The sequence below is a fragment of the Limulus polyphemus genome, unplaced genomic scaffold, assembly GCF_000517525.1.
Source record: "Limulus polyphemus unplaced genomic scaffold, Limulus_polyphemus-2.1.2 Scaffold311, whole genome shotgun sequence".
In the NCBI taxonomy this organism is placed as follows: domain Eukaryota; kingdom Metazoa; phylum Arthropoda; class Merostomata; order Xiphosura; family Limulidae; genus Limulus; species Limulus polyphemus.
Window position 1 is genome coordinate 582176 of NW_013665921.1, and position 11720 is coordinate 593895.

The 11720-nt window shown below is 33.2% G+C and overlaps 1 protein-coding gene across 1 annotated transcript; it reads left to right on the forward strand.

Annotated features, from left to right (window-relative positions):
• Positions 1–3987: 3987 nt before the first annotated feature.
• On the forward strand, positions 3988–6044 carry LOC106457282 (cell fusion protein aff-1-like). Its single transcript, XM_013916671.1, has 2 exons — positions 3988–5197; positions 5521–6044. The coding sequence occupies exons 1-2, from the start codon at positions 3988–3990 to the stop codon at positions 6042–6044; spliced, it is 1734 nt and encodes a 577-aa protein (XP_013772125.1).
• The last annotated feature ends 5676 nt before the right edge of the window (positions 6045–11720 follow it).

The window sequence follows — 11720 nt, forward strand, 5'->3', positions numbered from 1 at the left end:
CTTTAAGTTGCACGCTGAATCCCTTTTTGGCAGCACCCTTTTTTTTTACACCTAAGGTGTTTTTTTATTAGATTATGGCCGGCATGGTCAGGTGATTAGGGCGTTTGACTCGCAATCTGAAGGTTGCGGGTTTGAATCCCCGTCCCACCAAACTTTCAACCGTGGGAGCGTTATTATGTGACGGTCAATCCCACTATTTGCGCGAAAGTCAAACCAAACTTTGATTAGATTAATATACATGCACACGAGGTCATACTCCTTATTGAAATGTATTTTTAATTAAGCGGTCTTAAATTAACAATTAAAATCGCTTGCGTTACCTTCGCGTCTCATATTTATATGCAGTTAACCGTAGGAAAAAAAATACTGGTTGAACGAATAAAATATTAGCATTGGCAATGAAATAAAAAGTAGACGGTTGTATACTTGTCTGTGATAAGAATAACGTTTGTAGCCCCATCTGCAGGCAAAGGAAGTAACTTGTTTTTTAGGAGAAATCAGAAAGTCTTTGTCCAGAAGGAATATATCTAAGAACATCATACATACTTTCATGTGTACGTTTTCAAATATCTTTGTTTAATTTTTATTTTCTTATTCTTTTTCAATTAAATATTACGGGAAATCAAATAGTTTTTCATAATCATTCAATATTTTGAGAGTTTTGCACATGCCATTTTTTGTCATTCCTTTCTGTTTTCCTTCCAGAATCTTCCCTCTGACATTTCTACTCATATTGGCTGTTCTAATATTACAATAAGTTATCTTAAAGTTGAAACTTCATGCTTGAATTTTCTAAAATAAACACTGAGAGCTCCTTAAAGTTAAACAGCTTCAAAAATATGTGTATAATATATATAATATAATCTTTTCTTCCTTTTATGTTAAGAATCACTAAATTCAAGCTCATGGCTGTACCATACATTTGCGGTTTTAGTGACTTATTATGTTTTTAAAAAGCTGATCTAAAACACATTTTACTCAGACAGTAAATTATTCATCATCAAAACAAACAATAACCTGAAATGGCTACGATGTGATTAAATGTGCTTCAAGTCTCATTGAAACTATAGTTATTAGTTATTGTTGAAACTATAGTTATCAGTTATTGTTGATACTATAGTTATCAGTTATTGTTGAAACTATAGTTATCAGTTATTGTTGAAACTGCAGTTATCAGTTATTGTTGAAACTGTTGTTATCAATTATTGTTGAAACTATAGTTATCAGTTATTGTTGAAATTACAGTTATCAGTTATTGTTGAAACTACAGTTATCAGTTAGTGTTGAAACTACAGTTATCACTTATTGCTGAAACTACAGTTATCACTTATTGTTTGGAGCTATAATTTCCAATAAGCAACTGAAATGAAGAACTTACTTTATAATCCATTCAGAAATACAAGTAGTGGAAAGTAATTTGATGTTATAGAATGTCTTTCTACATAATTATACGTTCAACCCTGTTTTTTTTATAAATCTACCGTTACAACGAAAGCTTAGGCTCGACCAAACTACCACATTTCTGGTTCTCGCCACTTTTTTTTTTCTTCCACTTCAAGGATCTTCAGTTATGTGAAAATATTACTTCTTGATTCCTTAAAGTTCATTCTAGTGAAACAAATGAAACGAAATTAGTTAACCTTCTGCTGCATAACTTTCTTGTAAAGCTTTGTTACTTTTACATACTAAATTTATTGTCGCCATACTGCGTTATATTTCAGCCTGGAAAGAGATAACCAACTATTAGCTTTGTTACTATAGCTATTATTAAATTTATCGTAGCCGTACTGGATTATCCTTCAGCTTGAAAAGGGATAAGCATATATTAAGTGAATGATAAAAAACCTCCACATGGATGTATCGGTACTGGGATCAAAGAAACCTTTGTATTCATATATCATTACTGGGATTAAGGAAACCTTCACATGGGTGTAGCGGTACTGAGATCAAGGAAACCTTCGCATGCATGTTTCAGTAATAGGATCAAAGAAACCTTCACATAAATGGTTCAATGTTGGGATCAAAGAAACCTTTACACACATGGCTCAATACTGGGATCAAAGAAACCTTCACACACATGGTTCAATACTGGGATCAAAGAAACTTTCACATACATGGTTCAATACTGGGATCAAGGAAACCTCTACTTGTATATCAGTACTGAGGTTTGCTTGCACCCCTATATTATAGATGAATCTGCCTCTGTGGTTTTGACAGACATGTATTTATTGTTTTGCATATGCTGTTATGAGAAAATGAAAGATAAGTGGCACTTTGACACGAGTGAACTTAACATTGTTTGTGCAGATTTGAGTCATACTCCATAAAACTCACTCGTAAACTCTCTTAAGGACAGCGTGAAATTAGAACGAATCATCACTTTGTTACAGCTTCAATTTGTATTCAACAACATACTGCGAAAACCATAAATACAAATAGTAACGTTTCATTGCATTAAATGATGCACGTATTATTTTTATCACAGACATCCATATATTTCATGGTGAAGTTTTTCTTAAAGCTCCCATTTTCTTTTGTCTTTTTTTTTTTTAAACGCTGTTACAGAAGAAGTGTGCAAATGTAGACATAATATTTCTTCATTTGAAAGGATCTTCTAATATATTTATAATTTGTAAAAATAAAAACGTATTACAATAAATAATGTTCGTAAAGCGGGTTTTCATTGTGATGAAACATTACTGGTAAGTTTTCAACTCTCTCTTTTTTTAGATATCTTCAGATCTACGAAACATACACACAGAAATAAATGGTTATAAAAAGAAGCTTGTTCAGTTAGCCTGATATCTGCCCTAAGCGGTGGTTGAAAGCTATTTTAACAAAGGAACAATGCCCCCTCCCAGTGGCACAGCGGTATGTCTGCGGACTTACAACACTAGAAATCGGGTTTCGATACCCGTGGTGGGCAGAGCACCGATAGCCCATTGTGTAGCTTTGTGCTTAAACTTCAAACAAACAAAGGAACAAAACCTAGTATTTTATTTACAAATTTTATTCACTTTTAAATGAGATATGTAGTTTTTGCAAATGCCTATTATACTGTTGTAATTTCCAAACCAAATTTATAACTTTTCTGTTTGTTATAGGAATTTTAGGTGGTAGATAATCTTATCAGAGTTTAAGTTTAGTTTTCATGGATTTAACACAGCTTATGAATAAGTATTCAGAGTTTAAGTTTAGTTTCATGGATTTAACACAGCTTATGGATAGGTATTCAGAATTTAAGTTTAGTTTTCATGGATTTAACACAGCTTATGGATAGGTATTTCTAATTCTACTTAAACAATATCCAGGGACATTTTAAGTAGTCCAAAATACATTTGCACACTCACCTGAGATCGAACAGAGTGGTGGCTCAGTGGTTAGCGTGCCGGATTATGGATATGAGAACCCGATGTTCGCGTCTTGTTGTCCCCTCGAAACAAATTCGTGTTCTGCACTTTGGAGGCGTGGTGGTCAGATTCCACTATTCTATTAGCCTACGAGTTGGCTAGTTGCCTTCCCTCTAGTTTACCACTTCTAAATTAGGTACGCAAATAATTCTCATTAGCTTTGTGCGAAGTTAAAAAACAAAGAAACTTTTGGGATTAATTTTCTCGAAGGGATAGAAGTTTTTTGTATTAAACAAATTTATAACCAAAGAAGGCATAATTGTTCTATGATATAGCTTTTCTATTAATTTTCAGCACCTATTTTAATGATACGAATTTTTCGTACTTTTTTCTAATTGTAGTTGATTCTGAAAGTACGGTTTTGTTTATAATGTTTTATAGAGCTATTTCAATATTTTGATTATATGTGATTTGTGGGACTTAAGTACATTATTTTACAAGTATCTTATATTTATTTCTTCTATCCACAGCCCACTCAAATGCAAGTTTTCTCTCCTTTGCTCATCAGTGACCTCTTTAAAAAAATCAGTATTTTGAGAAATGTTATATTTTAGAGTAGCTGTTAAACGAGTTTGAAATGTCAGATAAAATTGCTCTGTTTATTCTACTTGCTCTTGCAACTGTTTACGTACAAAGCTACACTGACGATTTTCGCTGTGATTATCCTATCCCTCTTGTAGCCCATGTGGCCTTTCAAAACAGAGGGAAAACTGGACTAACATTAAAAGGCACCACTGCCAGAATGTCTCTCACTCTCGGACAAACCGCATGTTTTAGCTTATCAATTCGCAATTCATCCGATCAATCTAGTTTACTTGAAGCAGAATTCCGGAAAAGAATTTTGTACGCTTTCCGTCTAGAAGAAGTAAGAAACGAATACCCCGTACAAAACAGTTATACTTTCACTCAGGCAGATCTGAAAGTATCTTGTCTATGTGACTGTCCAGGTGGAGCTGACAGATGTGCCCCTGAATATGAGAATTCCGACTGTGATAACTCGGAAGATTCAGCTGCTTGCTACACTTTTTATCAGAGAACCTCTTCCGCTGGTTGTTTTTTGAGCATATTTGACTCTACTGCTGAAATATGCTGTAAAGCCTGGATAATGCCACATATGGAAAATGGGATATACGTAGCCCTTCAACTCGGCACACCAAGCACAAAGCTACGAGTAAGAAAAATGGCATTAAACGAGAAAGGAGAACCTGTGGGACCATCAGATGTACTTGAAACCGATAGTAAAGAAGGACGATTTTCTTCAGATTCATTTGAAGTAGAACTTACAAGTACGGTTCAAAAAGAATTTTTAAGACCAGGTATGTATTTTGTGAACTCGGCTGGAGATCTGTATCAGCCCTCCCATGTTTCTTTGAACTATCCTGGGACATACGAAATGGAGCGACTGGGTTGGCTGAAACATCAGAATAAATGGTACATCCCCGCTAAAAGTACAGTGAAAGCAAAATTGGAAATAAGGACTCAGAGTTGTGCTGAAGAAAATTTCGACATGGTCCATTCTTACACCACTGATAAACCAGAGGATGTATCGTCTCGTGTGATAGACTTGTACTCAGGTAAAATACAGAAGATGTTCTATAACAGGAAGGAACGACGTGTAGAAGAGATATTATCAGCTGTACATCGTATGGATTTCCTTTTTCATATTCAGGAGGATGTCGATGTCTTGTTTCATTATCAACCGTCGACCCTGTACGATTTCAATGCTGAAATCTTATTGGATAGATACTCGAATGAATTCTTGAATATCACTCTGAAGGGAGTATCTGGTAATATATTTTGAACGTTTTGATTGCATCTTTGTAAATTGTGAAATTAAATAATAAAATACATTTTAATAATTCTCTTCAAAAAACAGACATATATATATAGAGCTACGTTGTATAAGATTTGAAGACATATTTCCGAATAAGATATTCAAAAATTTAAAATTTAGTGTATTGTAGCAATTAATGGTTTACTTTATTAATTTCTGAATTCTAAGAAATAACAACGAAATCAAAAATTTGCTTTTCTGTTTAAGTTAAAGAGTACTTAATAAGCAACCCGTAATATCTTTCTGTTCTTGCTATTTTTCTTCTCTTTATTGTAGGAACTGTACTCGGTTGGGTGAGACATGAGAGTCAAAAGTTTGCTTTTTCAATCATTAGTAAATCCTTGGAACCAACTATGACAACAGTTTACAAACCAACCAGTTTTTGTGCAAACAACACCCAAATTTGTCTACGACCAGTTTCCACAAAACAACCTATCTGCAAAATCATTTCGTGCAGGAAAGAATCGCTAGAGGGAGTAATTAGGGAAGATGGAACATTCATAGAGGTTGGAGAGTTAGAAGAAGAAGCCTGGAGTGAAAAAGTATTCAGTGTTTTGTGGGATCTTCTAAATCCAAAAAATTGGTTTGAAAGTTGGACTGGGTTAGCCGCAGTTGTGTTCTATGCTATTATAGCAATTTTCACACTAATGGTCGTCACTCAGCTGTGTGTTTGTGTGAACTCCGTGGCGAAGTTGAGTAGAAACTGCACAAGACAAACTAATGATGAAACTATTACTAGACATGTGACATCCTGTAAGTGTGATCAGAGTAAGTCATTGCAGGATAGTACTGTAATCTGAAAAAAAAAACAACAACAACATACACACATTGTAGTAAGTAAATGGATTTTATTTTGTGGTTTTCATATTCCCAAACAATGTACAAAACATAGAAACCTTTAGTAGTCTTGTCGAAATAGTACAGTTGATTTTCTCACTGAGTTATCTGAATCTACGTTTAAGACAATTCTATTTTTTTTTTTTGCAAAACTTGATAAAGTGTTAACGAGGCGTACGCAAGCAATTCCGTAATAGTTCGATTAACTAAATATCCGTTTTGAAAAAAGGGTTTTTATTTGTTTGTTTTTCATGGGAATTTATAAAGTACAAGAACTCATGTGCACTTATATCACAGACGTCATTATTATAAGAGTGAAAATTGTTATCCGTCAACGGAGGACACTTTATAGAAGTAGCATTTAATGGTACATTTTTCTAGTAACATTTGAATTAAGCAATATAACAATTCCCATTTTTTGAAGATATAAGATAACTTAAACAAACTTGTAATTATCTGTGCCATCGTATAACAACTATTGTTTAGATTCAGCAAGTCTTTTTCTTAAGTGCCTTTTGTGCTTTTAGAGCTTTAATTCTGCAAACAAATCTTAAAAGTCCCTAAACATAATCTGCCTAAGTCATTAATATTTTTCATTCTTGGAGTATACAAACGCCTATTTCCCAAAGATCTTTAAATTTTCCCGCCTTTGCAAGTATTATATTAGCAGATTTTGATGCTTGACTGGAAATCAGGGATTCATGGGGTGAAGCAGTTTCGTGTGTTAAGGATAATTGTCTTATAAACAGACAATATCTTCTAAAAACATTGGTTACTGCAATTCTCTTGATAAAATTAAATCAAAGTGTTCACATCTAAACCAACTTTCTTTATTTTCGGTTTGCCATTGAAACGTATGTTACAAAAATTTATTGCCGATAATTCTTTTAGTAAAATTGAAATAGATTCTTGACATCTAAACCAACTTTCTATTCGAAGTTTACTATTCAAACTTATTCTGGTTATCATTGGTTGAAAATTGTCTTCGATCTTACAAAATTGTTTAATTTAAAGTTTTAGTTGAAATTACACTCATCAATAAATATTTTCAATCCAAGATAAACACGAATTTCATCTATTATCACCAAGACAATTTCATGAAGTTTCCTACAGTTGTTTTGATTTTAGAAAAGTGTTATAAGAAATAAGTGAAAGAGAACCTTGCATATATATTTGTATTTCAGGTTCTCTTTATTGGTAGTTTTAGTATAAAAGACACTGATATTACTTTGTCAGGATCTCTAGATGATTCCCCCTTAAGAGTAAGATGGAGTAGTAACAGACTACTTCTTCTTCAGCCAGTAATTGGTGATTCGGTGACATTATACTCTGCCATACGAACAAAATGGGGTTTGGACCTCCTGATTCTCTTATTTAAATAAATGCATTACACTATTACACTCTGCACTCTTTTATTATATAATAGTAATAATATTACTCTAAAAGTACAGTAATACAGCATATTCACCACAAATTTAGCAATCTATCTTAGATATTGATAAGCGCGGCCAATTTAAAATTATATACAGGGTTAAACCCAACTGTCGCTTCAGAGACTGCGATTATCCTGGGCATCAGAAGCAACAACAAAAAATAAAAAAAGTACATCATAAACATCTCGAAAGGAAAGAAGAACGTAAGAGGAAAATAATACCACATACATGTGGGAAAACGTTTATAACGTTTTACTGCAATCTTATAAATAATACTCTTAGCAAATTCATAGTTACCATTATTATATTTATCAGTGATAGGCGTAACCTGATAGGGCTATATGCAACCACGTGTCGTAATTACTGAAAGGTGATTGGCTAGAGCTGATGTGCATGAACTATTAATTTCATTTGAAGTACACATTTTTAAAAAGTTCTGAACGTTGGAATCGATTTAAGTATTTTTAGATGACATTTATTTAGAAAAAAACAACAAAACATTTTGATATTGCGCATGCGTAGTCTTATGTTTTCTCGTGTTTGTATGCTAATCAGATAATACAATTTTGTGCATGGCGTATTACCATTATGTTATGAGTAGGGTCAGAATTAGCAATAACAGAAGCAGTGCGTCGATTCCTTATGAATATCAGCACCACTGTTAGATAAATTAGCAGGTGATTTTTTAAAACGCAACAGATAGTATAGTATATATTTTAATAATATACTTGTGTTTGTATGGAAGTGTAAAACAACAACATGATTGCTGATAGCATAGGTTAACGAGATGATGACAACATAAACAGGATGATTAAACTAAAAGATTGGTAGGCTATTAGGATATTATATAAAAATATGGCTTTTAGATATTATAACAATTCACGTTATCACTTAAATTTTCACACGCATCTCAATCAGCATAATTACAGAAGTGCTTAAATGTTACCTCATAAAACCTTAAAAAGAGCTTGCCTAGTTACCATACATATATATATATAAACTTGAATCCACACGACACCACACAAACAAATAAGAGAAGTTATGCTGGTTGCAAAACACTACAAAGAGCATGAGTAGACAAGTATAACAACACGTGGTGACAGCACTAAAAAGGGCGTTGGGAGTCTTCGTTTCTCTCATTATCTCTCAAACGTGAAAAAAAACATCTGAATGTTTAAAACCACAGTGGTCTAGGTTTTGACTACCATTCACTGTTTGCAGCCAAGTGTGGGTATGGTAGTAACTTTTAATTTTAGAATTACAAAAAACAATATCTTGCACTATAATATATAACCCTTCTACGTATAATATGATGAAATGCAATAAATTCTCCCAACCACCACCAGTAAAGATATTATAGTTCTTAAACTTATATACTTACATTGGAAACATTTTAAAGAAATATCATTATATTAACCTCATAGTTTAACCACCCAACCACCACCCTAAAACTTACCTCCATAGTTCGAGTTGCAATATACCCAATTTTAAATACAAATCGGGCAGACTAGGGATAGCCTAGATACTGGGGGTTTGGTTTCTTGCTTTTAAAGATATTACTGTTAAAAAACAAGTAATCAGGGTTTAGATATAGGAAATGAAATTTAAAGAAATGTGCAAATAAATTTTTGTAGTGAACTATGGTACCTATTATAAAAATTTGCTTACATTGAAAACCATTATAGTTTAGCTTAGCAATTAAAAGATAAATATTCTATAAGAACAAGGATCTATTATTACAAACTTATTATCAGTGAAGATTTGGTGAAGTTTTAGTTTTTTGTCAATTCTGAAATGGCAGGATACAACCATGGAAATAATACTATCATATCCACAATCTGCTGCTGGTGGTGGATGGTAGTGAAAACCTAGAACATTGTGGATATAAGTATCTGGGTTTTATCCCATATTCACCTGCATTTTGGATATAAATATCTGGGTTGTATCCCATATTCACCTGTATTGGGGATATAAGTATCTGGGTTTTATCCCATATTCACCTGCATTGTGGATATAAGTATCTGGGTTTTATCCCATATTCACTTGCTTTTTTTTATTTTTAGTAACCGAGTTTTAATCTGCGTTTGAGAGATAATTTGGGAGACGGGATATCCACAATGGTTTGGGGTTTTTATCACTGTAGTTATTTTTCTAACTCTTAGCTGCTTTTTACAACTGGTATAACATCTGGTATCTATTTGTGTTGTACTGTACGATTTCGGATCAAGTGTATTTTTCTTCTGGTGTTGAAATGTTTGTCCGTTTCCAGTTGATGATGATTTATTTTGTATTTTTACATTTGAAGAAGTTTATCTGGTTAATATATGTTTGTACAGAGATACTGATTTATATGTGTAATGGCAATATATATATATATATATGTATAAACAGTTTTTACATGTGCACTTCCCGTCGACAGTAAAAGTGCTTGGTTGACTATTTTGTGAAGTGTAATTATAAAAACTATAAAAGCTTATATGAGAACGCGGTACTCGAGAATCCGCAATACTGGGAACCAAGGTGGCGTTGATAACAAGTTCTATAATTGTTGTATTGTATTTACTCCAATAGCTCTGGTTCCATCGTGAAACAGAGGTGCGCCGGCAATGTTTCCATTTACTATAAATAATGGAACTACGATATTTGAGGATTGAAATGAACACGTAATTCAAACTGCCTATAAAAACGTGTGCTTATCGGTTAATTCAGGGATTTTTAACTTAAAATAACTATATGTCTCAGGTTATTGAGTTTGTATATTGATTTAAGAAAAAGATCTGAAAGAAATTGTGTTTTTATATTTATTATATTTGTATTTATTAACTTAAAACGTAGATTCCACCTGGAAAGGTGTCATTGTGATTTAAACCTAAAACATTTAGTTATAGAACTTGCAAGTAGATGGCGCGTAATTACGTCGTCTATTTAATTAAAGATCTCTAAAAGATGTTAATAGTTTTGCTTTTTATAATATAATCGACTGCCAGAATATTCAAAGCAAAATAATAAGGAAATGCGTATAACTAAGAGGAGAAAAATCAGCAAAATATAAACTTTGTGAAAAACAAGCCAACAAAAATTATTTTCTTGGATTTTGGAAATTTAAGTGTCTCATATCTATACATGTCCTAGCGTAATAATAATAAAATATATTTACGATTTTAAAAATAAGAGTCATTTGTGAAGAAAATGTTTACCATTATATAAAACATTACATATAATATCAAAAAAGATGCTTAAACGCTTCTGTGTAGGGAAAGCATTATAATATTATTAGAAATTGAACAGTTATTTTATGTTTGATATATATTAAAGCCGGGATTATTTAAGTACAAACATTTAAGTTCTTTACTGAATACGAATGAAGAAGAATAGTTGATTATGTCTAGGAACATAGGTGTATCTTTATGTTTAAAAAAACGAAATATATTTAAGTCTGTGGAGGTCTGCAATGAAAATACTTTTTCGGATAAGCTTCAAATGAACCGAAAATATATGCAAAAAAATATATATATAATAATAATAACCGTGAAATTCTGTGTTCAGTAAATAAAGGCTTCCATGATTTTTTTCTTGAACTTCAAGTCTTGGTTTTGAGTGAATACTTTTAACAATAGGTGATGACAATATTAGGATTACATGATGGTTATATGGGTTGGGCATAGGCTAGATGATATCATGCTTGGACTATGAATTCAAGGGTTTATGGTCCGCGACCCTTTGCTACGAAAACACGTTCCGCACTTTGGGACCATGGATGCGCTACAAGAGTGACAGTCAAATCCGACAATTCGGCTAGAAAAGAGCAGTCCAAGAGTTTGCGGGGGGGGGGGGGTACTGTTGACTGAGTTAGAGACCTACATACGAAGATAGCCTTTTGTAGCTTTACGCAAAATTCTGAAATAAACTAACAAACTATAATAATATATCAAAAGACATCATCTCTCACGTGACTTAAAACCTGTACGATTCGTTTCTAGTAGGGAGAGAGTGTAATTTTACTTGTTGTGCTTCACTTGTATGAGGTTTTTTGCTCAATGCCAAAGACTATTAATCCAACTAGGTTGGCCCGGCATGGCCAGGTGGTTAAGGCACTCGACTCGCAATCTGAGGGTCGCGGGTTCGAATCCCTCACACACCAAACATGCTCGCCCTTTCATCCGTGGGGGCGTTATTATGTGACGGTCAATCCCACTATTCGTTGGT